Source organism: Chelonoidis abingdonii, chromosome 3, assembly GCF_003597395.2.
Source record: "Chelonoidis abingdonii isolate Lonesome George chromosome 3, CheloAbing_2.0, whole genome shotgun sequence".
In the NCBI taxonomy this organism is placed as follows: Eukaryota; Metazoa; Chordata; order Testudines; family Testudinidae; genus Chelonoidis; species Chelonoidis abingdonii.
Window position 1 is genome coordinate 118,855,356 of NC_133771.1, and position 19,446 is coordinate 118,874,801.

At 39.1% G+C, this 19,446-nt stretch overlaps 1 protein-coding gene across 11 annotated transcripts in view; it reads left to right on the forward strand.

The window, feature by feature from the left end:
- MTHFD1L (methylenetetrahydrofolate dehydrogenase (NADP+ dependent) 1 like) overlaps positions 1-19,446 on the forward strand; it is a 289,126-nt gene that overhangs the window by 36,082 nt on the left and 233,598 nt on the right. For 10 of the 11 annotated variants that reach the window (XR_012655563.1, XR_004373966.2, XM_032782444.2 and 7 more), the window contains exons 9-11: positions 651-739; positions 3,918-4,015; positions 9,736-9,909. Coding sequence is in view for 9 of the 11 variants with exons in the window: in XM_032782444.2 (XP_032638335.1) it covers positions 651-739; positions 3,918-4,015; positions 9,736-9,909 (361 nt within the window). In the remaining 2 variants the exon portion in view is untranslated. Of the gene's footprint in view, positions 1-650; positions 740-3,917; positions 4,016-9,735; positions 9,910-11,251; positions 12,748-19,446 lie in introns of those variants that run through there. The other variant, XM_032782453.2, reaches the window with a different exon arrangement.

The window sequence follows — 19,446 nt, forward strand, 5'->3', positions numbered from 1 at the left end:
GTTCTCAGTGGTAGCAGATTGACAGACAAGGAGTAACGGTCTCAAGTTGCCGTGGGGGAGATTAGGTTGGATATTAAGGAAAAAACTTTTTCAACTAGGAGGGTGGTGAAGCAACTGAAATTGGGTTTTACCTAGGAGGTGGTGGAATCTCCTTCCTATAGATGTTTTTAAGGTCGGCATTTACAAAGCCTGGCTGGATGATTATAAGTTGGGATTTGTCCTGCTTTGAGCAGGGGTTTGGACTAGATGACCTTCTGATGTCCCTTCCAACTCTGATGTTCTATGATAATATGCACAGGGAAAAGCAGACTAAAAATCTTTTCCCTATTTGTCCAATGGATTGTTTCAAATATATGTAATTTTCCAAATCCTAATACATTCTGTAGCTTTTTGCACAAATGGCACATTTTTGTGAGCTGGAACTGGTTTTCTTTGGATATCTAATATATATACACTCCCACACCGCTCTTCCAGCTGCTGTCTGTTTAATATTAAGGAGACAGTGGCAGTTCGGTAGTGAGGTTGTTAAATTTGGAATACACATTCAGACCTCAATTTTTTTTGGATGAAAATGTCTCCCCAACATGTTATTGCCCATTCCTACTCTCAAAGGTCTCAGACTCATTGGTACAATGTTTTTTCTTTTACAGGAGAACATGGTTATGGTCAAGATGTAAAGTACAGTACCCAGTCTGCTATAGATGCTGTAGGTCCTCTGACCATAGCAATGCGGATGGAGGTTAGTGTGACCCAAAACTGTGTAAAACTCACTGTGTTTACTGGGCTCTAGAGTTCACAGGCTATGCACTTACAGCTGCAATTGGACAAGTCTGGCAAATTTAAAAAGGGGGAAAATTATGACCTGCAGCTGCCTTAATAATATAATCAATGAAATGGTAATTTTGGGCCATTCATTCCTGTTTTATTTATCAAGATAAAGGTAAATGAGGTACTACAATCAAAATACTATAACAATAACAACTGTAACAAAGCTTGATAAAGAAATTAGTAGATTGATCTATAAAAACAAGTTAGACACACAATGATGGTGAGGGAATTATAATTACGGCTGCCTGCAACCCAATAGTTTTATAAAGAGTTACTAATGTTTGTGAAGTGCTATGTAAATGTAAAGCCAGGAAAACTCATCTGTCTGAATCTCAAGTATTTTTGCCTCATTTTTTCACAGTCAAGCAAGTTTAAAGACCGAGCACACACTTTAACTTTCACATTTTTGGATTTTGTTTGTGTCATCACAGTCGTGCTAAAATAGTTTGGTGTTGGTTAAAGCTTGCTTTGATTAATTTGTCAATGTCTCTAAAATGTGCTGATGATTAAAATGCTTTTCCTTGGATTTCTTCTTATAGAGAGCTTCCATTGAAGTAGTAATATGTATGGGGTTTGTATTTACTTGAAACAAGGACTGTTGGGTTACATTGGCACAACATAATATTGGCACACAGCCATTTCAGAAATTAAATGAATGTTTATCATGTAGCAGAATAATCTGAGTACCCTAGTTACCTACTGTTATAATACAGAGTTATGCTTATGTACTTATGGTCCTACTGTGCATACTAACCAGCCTGCTGCATATAGGTTCCCTACCATGCTTACAATTTCCATGATCAGTAGAGCAGAGGTCTGAAAAAGTTCTTTCCTTGCTTTATTGCCACCACATCCACATTGGTGGTGGTGAAAACATTCAGCATTACTGCATTCAAATGCATAGATGCTTTGTTCTCATACAAGGCTGGAATATAAAAGTAGTTTTGAGTATGCAATCCAAGGGCATGTCTTTACTAGCAATGTTAAAGCGCTGCCAGCGCTTTAACATAGCTGTGTAGTTGTGGCACCAGTGCTGGGAGAGAGCTATAAAAAACCTAGCACTATAAAAAACCCACCTCCACGAGGGGAATAGCTACCAGTGCTGGGAGTGCTGCTGTCACCTTACAGCGCTGAAACTTGCTGCACTCAGGGGGTGGGGTTTTCACACCCATGAGTGAGAAAGTTGCAGCGCTGTAAAGTGCCAGTGTAGACAAATCCCTTTCATGTAGTTGTTCTGTTTAAGGCCTTTCCATGCTTGAATGCAGCTGCTAAGAGTTGAATAAGTAAAGCAGAAAAGAGTGAGTCAGATTAGGAGAAAGAAAGAAAAATGCAGGGGTGAGAAGGGGAAACAAAAGGAGAGAAGAAGAATACAAAAGAGTAAAATAGTAAAACACACACAGGGAAACAGTAGTGGTCATAGCATGCATCCCACATATTGCAATGTTTTCACTGAGAATTACATGGGCATTTGATGTGTGGATGTGGGAGGAAGAGGAATCCTCTTCATTAGAGAAGGTGAGTGGAAGCCACAATTCCTCATTTTCTATTGTGGAGCCATGGTATAACTGAGTTTTTGGCTAGTCACTTAAGTGCTCTGTGTCTTAGTTTACCTGTGTGTAAAATTGAACTCACAAAGGTATTGTGAGAATTTATAAAGCACTTGGAGATCCTGGGCTGTTCTGTTGGAGCTTTAGGTATTTCTCATAACAACACTCTGGATTACTATACAATGAAATGCAACTGTTGACAAGCTGCAAGGGCAGTAAGTGTAAAATATTGCTCTGAAGGGAAATATCACTTCAGATGATTGCTATATGTTGGCCAAAGCCTTGGGAAACAAGCAGCAGCCAAGGGAACTATTTTCCTCTAAAAGGCAATACATTTTACTTCTTTTGCCCCCCTGTCTAGTTAATATTAGTTTTGTTTATTTTGGATTTTTAAAAAGTATAATACCCCAAATTCAATTTGTTAATTTAAAAACGCACACATCCTGCATCAACTCCCCCATCGCTCATAATTCTCAGCAGCTCAGCTGGGTCAGGCGTGGGTTGTCTCACCTTTGCCACATCAACCTTTTGAGGAGCAACATTTAAAGAAGGCAGGCTGCAAGGCCTAAAGGAGTAAGTAATGCTAGAGGGATGGCCCTGGTGACTTCTCTTCTTATGATGCCATCTGCTTTGATGCACTAGCCCCAGCTTTCTCCTTCAGTGCCAGTTACCTCCTACTAAGAGTGCCAGTTCATTTAATTAGCTGGTTAAGGCTGTCTGTTATGTTGACCAGCTTGTAGGAAGGTACTGTATGTTGAAGGTCAGTGATAATGTCTGACGTCACATTGGAAGGAAGCAACCAGTTTTTAGTTTTATATTATGTGTCTATTGCCTGATGGGGCTTAAAAGGAAATTTCAAGGGTTAATCCATTTTCTTACCCTTTTAAGATGGAACAAACCTGCACTGAGGATCCAAGAGAGCAAGAGAAAGAGTCATTAAACAGTTGACACTTCTTTTGTACTTTAAAGAGAGTGGGAGAATCACTTTTGGGGGGGGGGGGGCGTGTAGAGAGAGTGAAAATAAGAAAATTCTGGCCTGGAGAAAGAATACCTCCAAGTGCTTAGCCAGAGATTTTAGTGCCATCTGTGCTGAATGACCCTGCCCTTCCTTGAAATCTTTGGTAAACAATGCAGTAAGAGTTTTTCTTTATTCCTAAAGACATGGAATTGGAAGATCTTTATGTTGTAGGTATGCTTGTTACAATCCTTTCGCATAGAGATTATTTTAGCAGTTATAGCAGCAAAGAATCCTGTGGCACCTTATAGACTAACAGACGTTTTGTAGCATGAGCTTTTGTGGGTGAATGCATGCATCCGACGAAGTGGGTATTCACCCACGAAAGCTCATGCTACAAAATGTCTGTTAGTCTATAAGGTGCCACAGGATTCTTAGTCTGGATTTGTAAAAACAGCAAACACAGCTACCCCTCTGATACTTTAACAGTTAGGATATCATATGTTTAGGCTCTGTCTAACTGAAATCAAACTGTTGAACATTTATAATGCAACTGTCATATAGTGTTTTTCTTTTCTCTGTGAAAGAACATGGTAAAAACCAGCGAGAGATGGATCCAGTCTCAGCAATACAGGGAGTGGAACCTCCATTGCTTGAAACTTCAGCCCCTCTCCCCAGTGCCCAGGTAATAAGATGAGCTTTGGGCAAGTGGTTTAAACATTAGACTGAATTTAATTATGTCTCTTTAAATATGTTTGCCTAGTATACAAAAGCAGCTATTCTGCTTATTTGCTTCTTCTGTTATGTGTCACTAAATATCCTGGTATTTAGCATTAGTTATTTTTTTATAAGTGGCAACCAGTTTATGAATTCTAAAACTAAAAGGTGACCTGAAATAGTTCTCAAATCAGTGGGACCCCAATTTCGCAAAGTACATGAGGACATGCTTAACTTTAAGCATGCATGTAAGTCCCAGTGACTTCAAAGGCACCTGAGCTCATGCATAAGTGCTTTTTTGTTTAGGAATGTTTTCCTGAATTGGGGCCCAAAAATATGTTTGCAGATTTGAAGAGTTATAAATCCTTTCTTTTGTATAACCAAATTCTTTTCCATCAGTTCCTCTTTCATTTACTTGCCTATGTTCAGGCCTTCAGGGATCCATGTTTACATTGCAACAACTGCTGACAGCAGGAAGAATGTAGCTCTCTGCTTTGCTATTAGCATAAAGTTGTGTGTGTGTGTGGTGTGGGTGGATGTGCACTCGTGTGTGAGAGAAACCCAAGGACTTGAACCCAGGATATGGCAGTAGAGTCTTTGAAAATGTATTCATTTATAATGTATAGAAGTCTGCTGCTGAATGTATTGCATTTTTAACATTTAAGGTTAAAATTAGTACATGCTTTTAAAGAAGGCATTTCACTTCACCTTTAAATGTCTCTTGTTTTAACAATTTAATTGAAACAGATTCAGTTAGTAACTTAAAACAGATGCCAAAAGAACAAGCATTTTATAGAGTGCAGATAGAAAAAAGTTGATATCCTGGGGCTTTTAATGGGCAAATATATACAATTTCAAACTTTTCATCCTTGAAAATCTCCCATTAAAAATATAGCTAAAGAAACAATAGATCAAACTATGTTCCATGCCATGTGGTTGATGATGATAAAACTTCTACTAAAAAAAAATCCTTCTGCTTCCCTCCCCCTCCCCCACCACCATATATAAAATATGTTACCAGTGTTAGGGTTTCCATTTGTTTAATTACTGGAACTTTATGGTTGTATTTTTTTTCCTTTTAAATATACCGTTGCTTGCTAGGGCGAAGGTATAAAATATTCTTTTACAACAGTATACAATTTTATATGGAAACAGATGGATCTTTCATTAAAAACAAGTAAGAAAGAAGAATAGGAACTTAAACAGGGAACATTTCTTTTTGCTCTCAAGGAGCTCTGTGGCATTAATTAAATTCATTTCCAAAGACACTGTAATAAAATTCTCAGTGTACATACTGACTAGATGTAGAGATTTCTTTAACCTTGTATTTTGTAAATTCCCAGTGTAATGGTACACTATTACCAGCAGATATTTAACAAGTCTTCTTCTGACAGACAACCTGATGTTCTAATATTTTTGTTTAGTATCAAATATGTAACATTTACGTATATTGTAAATATTAAAACTAACTATTTAAAAACTGGCTGTGTCAGATGTTGAAAAAAGTTGGTACATATGAATATATTTTAGTCCAGCTAACGTTACCAAAAATTTCTTCACGTTAATTAAAAGTTATACTTCATTTCCCATGTTTCTTTCATCCAGAAATGAAAACAATACATTCAGCAACAAAAACAAAAATTGACCCTCAGACATTTTTTAGGTAATAATAAAATAAAGTTGTTTAACATAGGTGTTATAAAGTTAACATCTATAGATTGGATAAGTATTACATTCAGAATAGTTTAACATAAGTGCAGTGGAAAATAAAAATATATAACTTATTAATAAATGTTAAAGTTAGCAAAGGAATGTGCAGACATACATAAATGCAACTAATTTTTAATGCATGTAGAAAAGTACAATTGACTTTTCTAACTTTTTTTTAAAATAAAGTAAAATCTTTGAAGAGCTATGTTTTATACAGTGTTGTATGATATTTACTTGTGAGTTATTGAAACATGGAAGAAGAAATTATATTTTTGCTTTTATCTCCTTCACCACAAAACACGTACACAAATTCCAGTAAGACCAGTAGCTGGTCAGACCAAACTGCTGATGGAGTATCTAATTGGGAGTTGTACCAGTTGGAGCCATTAAGTTAACCTTTTGCCAGTAGACATATTGTAAGGCAATCAGAGGAGACAGTGAGGGCCAGATCCAAAGCCCATCAAAGTCTATGGAAAGATTTCCAATGACTTCACTGAGCTTTGGATCAGCCTCTAGATTCCTCACCCCTCCTCTGTGCTGCATGCTACAGCTCTCTGTGTGACAGTTTCTAATTGGATTAAAGTTTCTCTGCCCCTTTGATTTATATTCCCTTTAAGTGAGGAATCCTGCCTCAGGCGCTCAGCCTGTCCCTTATTGCTGTTTCTAATGCTGAATTTCAAGTATGCAAAAAACCAAGAACAATTAGTAATGAAAACTGAAGTATGAGGTCAAGTATCAGAGGGGTAGCCGTGTTAGTTTAGATTTGTAAAAGCAGCAAAGAGTCCTGTGGCACCTTATAGACTAACAGGTATGTAGGAGCATGAGCTTTCGTGGGTGAATACCCACTTCGTCGGATGCATGTTGACATGCATCTGACAAAGTGGGTCTTCACCCATGAAAGCTCATGCTTCAATACATCTGTTAGTCTATAAGGTGCCACGGGACTCTTTGCTGCTTTTGAATTATGAGGCTTAAGCTGTCTGGAAAAACCTGCAAGTAGCCCTGAATGCAAAATTCAAAGATTTTCTCTGTTAATAAAGAAGGAAGTTGTCTGTTTCATAAACTACACTTAAATCCTGTGGCTTCTGTATGAGACGAGATTAATAAGACTTGGACTTTTCAACTTGGAAAAGAGACGGCTAAGGGGAGAAATGATAGAGGGCTATAAAATCATGACTGGTGTAGAGAAAGTAGATAGGAAGTGTTGTTTACTACTTCTCATATTACAAGAACTAGGGGTCGCCAAATGAAATGAATGGGCAGCAGGTTTAAAATAAATAAAAGGAGATTTTTCTTCACACAACACACAGTCAACCTTTGGAACTCTTTGCCAGAGGATGTTGTGAAGGCCAAGACCATAACAGGCTTCAAAAAAGAGCTAGATAAATTCATGGAGGATAGCTCCATCAATGCCTATTAGCCAGGATGGGCAGGAATGGTGTCCGTAGCCTCTCTTTGCCAGAAGCTGGGAATGAGTGACAGGGGATGGATCACTTGATGATTCCTGTTCTGTTCATTCGCTCAGGGGCATCTGGCACTGGCCACTGTCGGAAGAAGGGATACTGCGCTAGATGGACTTTGGTCTGACCCAGTAGGGTCATTCTTATGAAGAAATAAAACCTTTTCCTGTATAGGGTTTCCTCTGTAGGTATAAGGATGATGCATTTCTGCTCAGGTAGTTGCTTCCAGAATGAACAACAGACCACACCGGGCGTAGGAGACTTTGGTTTTGATCTCAGCAGCAACTTTTTTCTATAATTGCATATACCTATAAGAAGAAATATACCTAGGTTCATTAGGAAAGCGTGTGATGGTTTTCTGGGTGCTGATTATAATCATCTGTGTGCTAGATATATTGAAAACTGTAGGATCAGTCTCCCTCAGCTGTTTAAAAAAAAAAAAAAAGTAGTAGTTGTACTAGCGTTCACTGCACAGTAGACACAGATGGATGCCTAGTAATGTTTGCTATCAGAAGCATTCTGGAGAATATTTGTTGACAGAAATAATTAAGTGGCTAGACGTAAACACTTAAAGTCTTGTTTACGTCTATGAGTTATTAAGTCGTAAATGCGAAATCATTGTAAAGTCTTTCCTTGCACCCATCTTGTTAATAGAGGAGCGATCCTATTGTATTAAAAAATTACTACATTCTATTGGATGTCTCCGTTTATATGTAACCTCCCTGGTAAAAGGCTTTCTGTTTGTATTAAAAAGCTGTTTTTCCCAAAGGTTCTAAAGAGCTCTTCAGTGAAGGAATGACAACAGCGGTTATTTTGCTTAGGTAGATCAACTGAAAACTTAACTCGGTACCTAAAAAGAGATTTCTAAGCTGAGCCTATAAAACTCGTTTCACTTTGGTGTTTTATTCCCAGGTCTGTAATGGTACATTAAACCAGTTTTACTGAAGCAATATCCTCTCTAGCAGAGATGCATTATAATACTCTTTAAGATTTGGCAAGAGATGGAGAAAGGAGATTCTATAGAATTTTGTGGGGGAGTCACCTCTGTCAGGAGAGATGAAGGAAGTAGAGAGAGCTTAGGGTGCTACGAGGAATTCAGGAAGTCCATGTTTAAGTTGTTATCTCTCAAGTTACAAAAGGACAGTAAAGGTGTTTTAATACACAATTCTGTATAGGAATTTCAATATCTTAAAAATGAAATAGAGTTGAAAGAAAATATATTGCCAGCCACACTTCTGTTTCTCTTTTTTGCTGCTCAGCAGTGTAATCTTGCACATCTGTATGGTGTCCCAGCTGCTGAAATTTGCATGTCTCACTCCCTTAAATAAAACAGATTCAGCTTTCTTTAAGTATATATTTATAGGGTTTGATGCAGAAAAGCATAGAAAGACTGAAACTATCCTTTATGCAAGAGGTCTCATTGATATGCACTTCTGTTTAGAGAGAAGAATTGATGCAAGGGGAGAGAATGCATTTTAAGAGGGGGAATGAGTAGAAATGGTCTGCTGCTAAATCGTCATGTATTGTGATTCTGTAACATCTCACTAGGTAGGGTCAGAATGGGTTAGTATGTGGATCGGAGACCTCTGGAAAGACATCTCACTGCTGCAGGAAATGTTGATGATGATTGATTAAGTGGTATACTTCTCTGAAAAAGAATTGAACAAATGACCCAGTCTAGTGTTAATGAGTGCTAAGAGGAGACATCTGCAAGTTTTAACATTAGTCCTTATTCATGTGCAGATGTTAGATTCCATGGCATTTCTTTTGCAAGGCTAGGCCTCTTGAGTTTGATGTTAAATCCCGATTTGGTTTATGATGTTCACCTAACCCATAGTAAATTCTCTGCAGTTTGTGTATTGCCTTGTTCTTCTTTCCATCTTATCTGTACCTGTTGTATAGTGTTGTGTAGTTAAATAGACACTGTGTGCTATCCCGCATATAGTTGTATTTCAGTGGTAGGTGAACTGATCCCTGTGTATGTTATCTGTCTCCTTACATTACCTCATGGGGGAGTAGTGAGGCTTGAAGTTTGCTTTCACGTTCTTTGATGTGTAAGTATGTTTGTCTATGTTTATATGAGTGCTAACTGTAAGTAATGTATGTGCTTTGCAGTAATGTGCACGTGTAAATGCTGAAATGTACTGCTATAGAGGATGAAAAGAAACTGACAGAAAAATCCATTTCAAAGTGACATTCTTGAATATCCAGCAGACGCTGATTAGTCTGATATGAAGTCATTGTGTAATATTTGGACCCCAATTAAAGAAAAGAATACAATGAAATGTTAGTAAACATTGCTGGAGGGGGACGAAGAATAGATAACACCACCATGTTTTCCAATATTACATTAGGCGTTGGCTAGTATTTAGGTTCAGATAACAAAATCTGAGAGAAGAGATCATAAAGCGGTTACAATAACTTCATTGTTGCAGTGTTTGCTGTTGTTTTGTGTTCTGTCATCGACCACCTAAGCTGAGAGAAGTCTCTTGGTGCTCTTATTTGTTTTCTTTTCCAGTGATATTGAGATTTCCCGAGGACAGAGTCCAAAAGCTGTTGATGTACTTGCCAAGGAGATAGGATTGCTTGCAGATGAAATTGAAATCTATGGCCAAACCAAAGCCAAAGTACGTTTGTCCCTGCTGGAAAGGTTAAAGGATCAAACAAATGGAAAATACGTTCTAGTTGCTGGGTAAGAATATACACTAAGCTTCCCCCTTCCCCGCTCTCTCTCTCTCTGCTAACACAAACGTATGACTCATATCTTTTAATTTACTGAATAAATTGCCCATTATAAACTTGCAGCACTTGGTGCCTTATGAAAGCAAGTATTTATTTTTCGCCCTTTATTTAAATAACCTTTTTTTTCCCCCCTCAAGATGGGATTTACAGATATTATGTACATTTTATGGAAGGTAGATCAAGTTAAGCTTTTTAAAATGTCTTTTATAACTATTTGATTTTTCTTGACTCATCAGCTCTTAAAGTATTTGACTCAGAAGTGAAGTCACTTTGTCAGTACTGTGGCTGTTTATAAATAATTTTTAGTGGAAGCTACATGGTAATCTATTGGTATTAATGGTAAATACTTTTTTTATTGAATAGCAAACTGCATAGTTAAATAAAATCCATGTTTTTTCCCCTATAATGTAGACGTCTCCAGGCAAGCTTATCCTACTCTCTGTTCCCATGATTATTTTAAAATGTTATGCTTCATCTAGAAATACTGTCTCCTTTTCTCACACTCTTTCCTTTGCCTCCTTTTCTCACCCACTTAGAAAGAAAATATTTCCTCACACACCTGCTTTGTGAAAAGGAAAGTTCTTCACATGTGCACTTAATGTGCAACCATTTTCATGAAACATTAGATTGAAGCATGTCCTTTGCTTTCTTTTTACAACAAAAGCCCATAGTAATGCACTGGTGTTTTTTTTTACTTTGTGAATTGATAAGTTTTAGGTTGTTTTCATAAAATTCTCAAAAGACTATTTAGCACCTTTTTTTCTGGTAACTAAGCATAGTATATATAAAGGGTGCAGAGAAGAATGGAAGATCTAGCAAATTTTTTTTCATTGCCAAATGTAATCCAGTTCTAGTGACATTCTTGTTGTTGTTGTTTGGCAGTAGTGCAACAAAATTGGGAAGTTAAGATTTCCAGATGGTCCAGAGGAGAGAGCCATTCTTAGTTGTCTTTGTCCTGCCAATCCCTTGACCAACTAGTGTCTTCCATGCTAGCACAAACAGTTAGCTTTTGCACATTCTTAATGGAAAATCTGGATGCCTGGCATCAGTTCAGTGAATTTGTATCACGTCAATCTGTCACCCAGAAACTTGCGAAGTTGTCATCAAGGCCATCTTGTGGAATTACAATTTATTCCATGTTTGAAGGTTCACTGAGAGCCTTTCTTTGAAACACAAAAGCAACCGTGTATGTCTATTGGGCTACATTTTTAATTTTAACTGCGCAACAAAATAAAATAGAAGCTGGTTCAACCGTGGGGTTGATGATGAGCAAAATTGTTCTGCTCTTTCAGGTTCTAAGTTGCTACTGCATGATTTAGGCACTGTGCAGCAGGGGAAGGCTGTTCCCAAACCCCAGAGGAGTGGAGCTTCACACAAGCACAGATTTAGAAGTATGTTAGGAGGGAACATGGATATGATGCAGAACTCTATTCAAATGGCGTTTAGGATGTGAGGAACTGCCTCCTGTAAGCTTCCTCTTTTCTACATCATTCTTCCTATTCTATCTCCCAATCTGCCCTTTTAAGGGCAGCAACCTAGGAAAAAGTGCAGTACATACCCTGAATGCTGCTTTGTGGGGGAGAGAGAGAAATTATAAAATCGTAGGACTGGAAAGGACCTTGAGAGATCTTCTAATCCAGTTCCCTGCACTCAAGTCAGGACTAAGTATTATCTAGATGATCCCTGAAGAGTGTTTGTCTAACCTGCTCTTAACAATCTCCAGTGACAGAGATTCCACAACTTCCCTAGGCAATTTATTCCAGTGCTTAACCACCCTGACAGAAATTTTTGCTAATGTCCAACCTAAACTGCCCTTGCTGCAATTTAAATCCATTGCTTCTTGTCCTAGCCTAACAATTTTTCTCCTCCCTTGTAACAACCTTCTAAGTACTTAAAAACTGTTATCATGTCCCTCTTCAGTTTTCTGTTCTCCAGACTAAACAAATCCAATTTTTTAATCTTCCCTCATAGGTCATGTTTCTAGACTTTTAATCATTTTTGTTGTTCTTCTCTGGACTTTCTCAAAATTGTCCACATCTTTCCTGAAATGTGGTGCCCAGAACTGGACACAGTACTCCAGTTTAGACCTGAGTAGGTTGGAAGAATTACTTCTCATGTCTTGCTTACAACACTCCTTCTAATACTTCCCAGAATGAGGTTTGCTTTTTTTGCAATAGTGTTACATTGTTGACTCATATTTAGCTTGTGATCCACTATGATCCCCAGATCCCTTTCTGCAGTACTTCTTCCTAGGCAGTCATTTCCAATTTTGTATGTGTACAACTAGCTGACCCTTCCTAAGTGGAGTAATTTCCATTTGTCCTTACTGAATTTCATCCTAGTTACTCCAGATCATTTCTCCAGTTTTTCCAGATCATTTTGAATTTTAATCGTATCCTCTAAAGCACTTGCAACTCCACCCAGCTTGGTATTGTCTACAAACTTTGTAAGTGTACTCTCTACACCATTATCTAAATCACTGATGAAGATATTGAACAGAACCAGACCCAGAACTGATCTCTGTGGGACCCCTCTCAATATGCCCTTCCAGCTTGATTGTGAACCACTGTTAACTACCCTCTGGGAACAGTTTTCCAATCAGTTATGCAACCACCTTACAGTAGCTCCATCTAGGTTTTATTTTCCTAATCTGTTTATGAGACGGTCATGCGAGATAGTATCAAAAGCCTTATTAAAATCAAGATATACCATAGCTACCACTTCCCCTCTATCCACAAGGCTTGTTACCCTGTTGAAGAAAGCTATTACGTTGCTTTAGCATGATTTGTTCTTGATAAATCCATGCTCTTTCTTATCACCTTATTTTCTGGGTGATTGGAAATTGATTGCTTAATTACTTGCTCCATTATCTTTCCGGGTACTGAAATTAAACTGACTGGTCTGTAATTCTCTGGGTTGCCCTAATTCACCTTTTTATAGATTGGTACTATATTTGCCCTTTCCAGTCCTCTGGAATCTCACCCATCTTCCATGTCTTTTCGAAGATAATCTCTAATGGCTCAGATATCTCCTCAGTCAGCTCCTTGAGTACTCTAGGATGTATTTCATGAGGCCCTGGTGACTTGAAGACATCTAACTTGTCTAAGTAATTTTTAACCTGTTCTTTCCCTATTTTAGCCTCTGATCCTACCTCATTTTCACTTACATTCATTGTTAGATGTCCAATTGCTACTAAACTTTTTGGTGAAAATTGAATCAAAAAAGTTATTTAGCACTTTTGGTATTTCCACATTTTCTGGTTTTGTCTCCTCCTTCTCTCCCACCCCCCCACCCCCACCCCATGATGGGGCATTGGCTCCACACTAGAGTAAAAATAATTATCCTCAGCATGGAGCAATGGAGGTGAGTCTTCGAGCAATGTAGGAGTGGCTGTGCCCCACGCAGCCTATCTGGGCCCAGCAGGCTCAGATAAGAGGAATGACAGAGCAGGGTCAGTTGCTGCTGGAAGCCCAGGGAATAAGGACTACATCCATGGAGCTCTGAGAGAACCAAGTACTTTGGACAGAGCAGTGGCTGGTTGCTGGGACTGAGCAGCTGAGTGCCCTGAAGTGAGAGCAAAGAACGTGCTGGGGCCAAGGGGAAGTGTCCAGGGAAAAATAGCATCCTTGACAGAGGTTAAAGAGGTGCAGCAGGATGCTGCTATTTACCGTGCCCCTGTGATGGGACCTGCAGTAGTAGATGGGTCCCCACCACTCGCCACTGTATTTGTAGAATGTTTTCTTGTTACCCTTTATATCTCTAGCTAGTTTAATCATTCCAGATATGAAGGAAGGATGGCAAAATAGTGAGTAGACCAGATATGGATCTGAGAGCTTTCAGGAAAATGGTTCAAAGAGGTGTATATAATATTTTGGCAATATTTTAGCAATAAATAAATTGTCCCTATGTGTAACTGCATAATTGAATTATGCAGTGGGTCCCTACATAGAGTAATTTGTATGAGGCTATTGTAGCGTTATAGTAACAACCATTGTTACATTACTCCTGACAGCATTCTGTGCAAAAAAATTAAATTCTGTGCACCATATTTTAACATTCTGAAAAATTCTGAAGATGTTATTTGTCAAATAAATGCGGAGGCTCCAGCATGGCATTGGGGAGCACAGGCTCCTGCTGCAGCTGAGGAGCTATGGGTGCAGGAAGCAGAAACGGGGGGGAGTTTGCAGAGCTTCCTGCAGCTGGGGGGAGAGATCTGGGGATGGGTCTGACCGGGCCCCGTGTGATGTGCAAGGGAAGAGGACGTCCTGTCCTCCCCAGCCCAGCCGGGGCTAGCAGCTGAGCCCGGCGCAAGGTAGGAGCCACCAGCTGGGTCTTCCTCAGTCCTGTCTTCTGCCCCACAGTGATTTACCTCTCTGCCGGCTGCCCTGTGCACCCAAGACACACTGCTGAGGAGGGTTGCATGACTGCTCTTCTGACTTCCCTTTGCTTCAAGTCATTTTTCTGCGGAGAAGAAAAGAAATCTGTGGGAGACAAATTCTGTGCCTCCGCAGTGGCACGGAATTCCCCCAGGAATATTACATAAGGGTTAGCATAGAATGCTTCCTTACTGAGGGGTAGCATGACTGTAGAACAAGGGTTTCCAAACTTCACTGCATGTGAGCCCCTTCTGACAAAAAAAAAAAATTACTACAGGACCTCAGGATGCTGGGGGGGAATCAAAACCTGAACCCGCCTGCACCCTGCTGCTCGCAGGGGGCAAAGCCCAAGGACTTCAGCCCCAGGCTGGGCGGTGGGGTCATACTTCAGTCCCAGACCCCAACAAGTCTAATTCCAGCCCTAGTGACCCCGTTAAAATGGGGTCGCAACCCACAGTTTGAGAACTGCCGCTGTAAAATATTGACCAACTTTTTATGTCCAGTGCCAGTAAGTTTCTTAGATGTGATTTATTTTTTTCATATTTAAAATGTACTGCTTCCTTATTTGTGGTCTTCTTAATAATGAGAGTGGGAATAGAGTTCGGGTTCCCCACAGTTATTTGCTCAGTTATCTATAACTGATGATGATGTGAGGAAAGTGGGCAACAATGCCTGTTGGGGGGAAAAGGCATTTCAGGATGGTGAAAGAACAGCACAGAATTGGAGAAGCTGGAGTTGGAAATGATCTTGTCGGCTATCTGGTTCTTCCCCCTGCCAGGACAAGATTAACAACAACGTTTTTATATTGGATTTTTATGTTTACTTTGAAACCAAAGAAAAATACAAACAGCTTTAAAAGACTGTAGTTTTGGCCACTGGAGCAAGTGTGCTAAAATGGCTCAGTAAGACACATGGTTTCACAGGGAACTGTTGCAATTTTTCTATTTCTGCATTTATGGGTTACTCCAGTTTATGGGGAGTTGTTAATTATGTATAATGTTCAGCATTTCATAAGCCAAGTTGATTTTCTGTATAATTTGTTCCTCAATTTGCTGTACATTATACATTTCTTGGTTATGTTTCTGAACTTTTATACCCAAAATGCCATATATCAAACATAATTGTTTCACTGCCTGTGGGAATGATAGAGTCTGATGTAAATGCACACGTTTCAGAGCCCTACTCAGAAAAGAAACAGTTTAGTCCATTGATGTGTCTTCTGGAGGTGTGGGTTGCTGGAGATACTGAACGTTCTCCCTAATTTCAGAATAACTCTCCAAATGTCAGATATATAGAAATATTAAGTACCAGGCCCAGTTTGGATAGCTGTATGCAGGATTTAATCAGTTGCCACAAGCTGGTAAATCTTTCTTACTCGCACTTTCATTTAACAGAGTCCCACATCCTGTCCATTCAGAAAGGAAACATTTCAAGACCATGTAGCTCAGAGTTGTGTGAACAAGAGCACTGTACAACAACAGCAACTATACACTGTACATCAGTATCACCAGAACCAGTGATACTGAGGAGTTAATATCAAGAAAGCTAAGCAAAAAGCCCCCATTGTAATATCATCTGAAAATATGTACAGTAAGTTTCTTGCTGGGTTCTTACAATACCCTTAACTGTGTGGAGGTTACAGCTGGTGCAGTGTATCATCTCACTGTTTATTTTTTCTTTCAATCAGGCCTCATGTGGCTTTCCCACAGAAATATTTCCACTATAAGGTGAATGTAGTACATGTAAAGACAAAAGATAAATACTTGCAAACTTCTTCTTTATGATCATATTTTGAAAAAACAAACTTTCCAAAGTTATGGAAAATTTCATATTTTGCCAGGAAATTGCTGACCCGATGGTAGCAGGGGAAATAAGTATTATAAGGAGAATAATGATTATGGGCTTTGTATGTTTGTATTCAAAAATCTATTAAAGGAAAATTCAAACAAGAATGTAAACATGAGCATGAGTCCACTGTGTCTGAATAAAAATGAGTATTTAAAATTAATTCCTTCCAGTATTGCTTAAGATCAAAGTACAGGCTCACATTCCAAATGTGATCTTTCTAAAAATGTGCAACAGAGCTATAGCTACCCATTGGCAGCCAGGTTAGATTATTTTAAACATAAAACTAACTAACTAGTCTAGATGCATAATGCAGAGGTGTTATGGTAACATGGCTGGCTACACCATTGACTCCCCTCTCGTCTCTGAGTTAGGCCTTAAGTGTTAGGCCTCTTGTTGGGGGCTGTGCTGGGGTGTAACCGTGCAATTCTCCCACATTTAGTCTTGGCCCTGGATTACAGTACTCTGAGTGTCAGCTGAGATTTCTCTGCAAGACAAATGGGCCTGGCACCTATAAATTTTCTGTTTTGGACCTGGTGACCAGTGGTTAATACAGTGACCAGAAAGCTTTCTTGAAGTATTGTTTAATCTTAACAGCAGAAACATAGCAAAGCATAAGAGAACAGCAATAGAACAGTCTATATGCATGTCTGTCTCCTTAAGGTTTACCATCCCCTGGAACCTTAGGAAGATCCAGCTGCTTCAGACCCCTCCACTGGGCCTGCCTCTGTGTTCTTCATGGGCAGCCCCTGACAGCTGCCTTCGTTCTTTGTTCCTAGATGCATACATTTACATCCATATCTTGTTGCTTTAGTAACATAAGCTTTAGTAACATAAGATTCTTTGCTATAATTCTCATTAAACAGTTAACGGGTTTTTTTTCTTGGTAGTTTTCTTAGTTTTTATAACAAACAGTTTGATGTTGTCATCTTGTTAAATCTTTGCAGAAGTGTATAATCCTTATTTAACACCAAAAGCCATTCACATTTTGCAGGGTTTTTTAATGTATGCAGTATCAGCGCTTGCAGGAGGAACTGGAGATGCATACTGTCTAAATTAATGAAACTTTCTCCCACTCCCACCTGCATGATGTTTTTAAGTTCAGCCATTTGGATTTGGCTTGATAGTCCTATAGTTCTATACTTTATCTTCCCTTTTAGGATGAGTTTAAAACAGACTTGAAATTTTGTATGCCTGTCAAAGATGCGCAGTAACCCGAGTTAAATACATGACACCTATGGGATATTTTGTCTTTACCCTTTTTTCTTCAGTAAGAATTCTAGGAATTTTTCTTAAACAATCAATTTCTTATTAATCACTATTATGATATCATTTTAGTATATCCTGAACTGATTTTAGGGTCATGTTCACACATCCCAAGAAAATATTTTTAAAAGTAAATTTAAAGATGTTGGCTGATATCTTGGCCCTATTGAAATCAATGGCAAAACTCCCTTTGACTTCAGTGAGGCAGGATTTCATCTTTGGAATGTGCTGATATATTTCATATTAAAATAGAATAAGATAGTGGTTTTTTTAAGTAACAATCTAAAAAGCAGCAGATACATTCATTTTTCTACTTTTCTCAGTAATAAATATTGTTTCTGCCCTTGGATGTGTGTTTCTGTTAATATTTACCTTCCCAGGGCCCTAACCTGCAATCTTTACGTATGCAGAACTCCCCGTGGGCATATGTGCATTTTGGTCAAAGTTTATAGCCTGATATTTTTATTGCCATTTAGAAATTAAAACATAAATATGCAACAAACTGAGTGGTTTTTGTGTTTCTTTATTAAGCTATAAACTATTGGGTTAAGGGTCATCATCTTTATTATGGTCAAGAAATAGCTTAAGAATTTCTCTCTCTGAGCCAGACAATTTCATAGCTGTCTGCAAAAAGAGGATTTCAGTTTGTTTTGTGCCTCATGGTTATGAATTGAGTTTATACTGGACAATAATACCTTGCAAAGTTGCTAGAGTAGGAAAATGAGATGTTTCTAATTAGAATTGTATATTTAGCTTGAGTCTTGAAGAGGTCATAATATAGGAGTTGCCCCTTTTGGCTAGCATATGCATGCATGCTTGTATTTCCATGGGAATGAAAATGAAATCCTTAATGTCACATGCCTTAAGTAAACTATTTGTTTCAGTAAAGATACCACAGATTTAAACAGTGACGTGTTCCTTTTTTTACAAAGCTTTTCCTTGTGAGTTCAGCAGGAATGATGTCAATGAAAATGTACTCTTGGGTTTTATTCATTTGTCTCTCACTAATGAAAGAAAGAGACACCTCAAGTGAATCATTTTGAGTGTGTTTGAAAATTTTCTGAGCCATATGTTGTTCATACTAAGTTTTAGCTAAGGGAGTATTCTTCTTCCAGTAGTGTCCTTGTGAGTGTTCCGCTTCAGGTGTCCATGTGCCTCTCAAGCCCTTGATCAGATATTTTCCATTAGCAGTGTCCATTTGGCCTGCACGTGCATTCTGTACAACCTCATCCCACATTCCAAGGATACATAGGGCTGTTCAGGCAAACCACCTCAGTACCTTCTCTACTGCCTGGGCCTGAGATGCAGCTCTAGTGTATCTGCCTTTTGAGTGCCTCAGCATGTTTTGTAATTGTTTAGTTAGTTCAGTGTTCTAGTTAGTGTTGTGAGAAGTTTCAGTTTTTCCTCTCTCTGTTTTTCTTCCCCCATTTTATTCTGGAGAGCTTATTTGGCCTGGCTGGGCATGCCTGACTCGTCAAGTTTCAAAGGCAGACTGTCTTGTCAGGATACTGATACCAATCAGTGACAGCCATTTTAAATGTACCTGTTGCTTGGGAGAGTCTCCTCTGCCCTAAAAGTGTAACTTGTGCCTGGTTCTGAAATCTAGAGCTTGGAAGGATCGGGACACCAAGCTAAAGCTGCTGCTGGGGTGCTTCCTTCCGAATCAGGCCAGGACCTCCCCCACCTGTACATCTGTGTCTGGACTGGTCCAGTGCACCTTCAGCTTCAGCTAAGGTCTCGCAGAAGAAGGAGAAGATCTTGGAGGACTCAGGAAAGGCTCTGAAGAAGAGGAAGAGGCTCTCAGTCTCCTACCACAAGGAGCCAGCTCCCAAGAAATCCCGATCTCCTGCTAGGTCTGTGGTGTTGGAGGCCTTGACCTCTCAACTCAGTATTGTGCAGTTAAAAGACGGTACTGGCGGAGAATGGAGATCCCAGAACACATCAGAGAAATATGGCACCGGCAGGGCCGTGGTACCATCTGCCTTCAGATTGGCATTGTC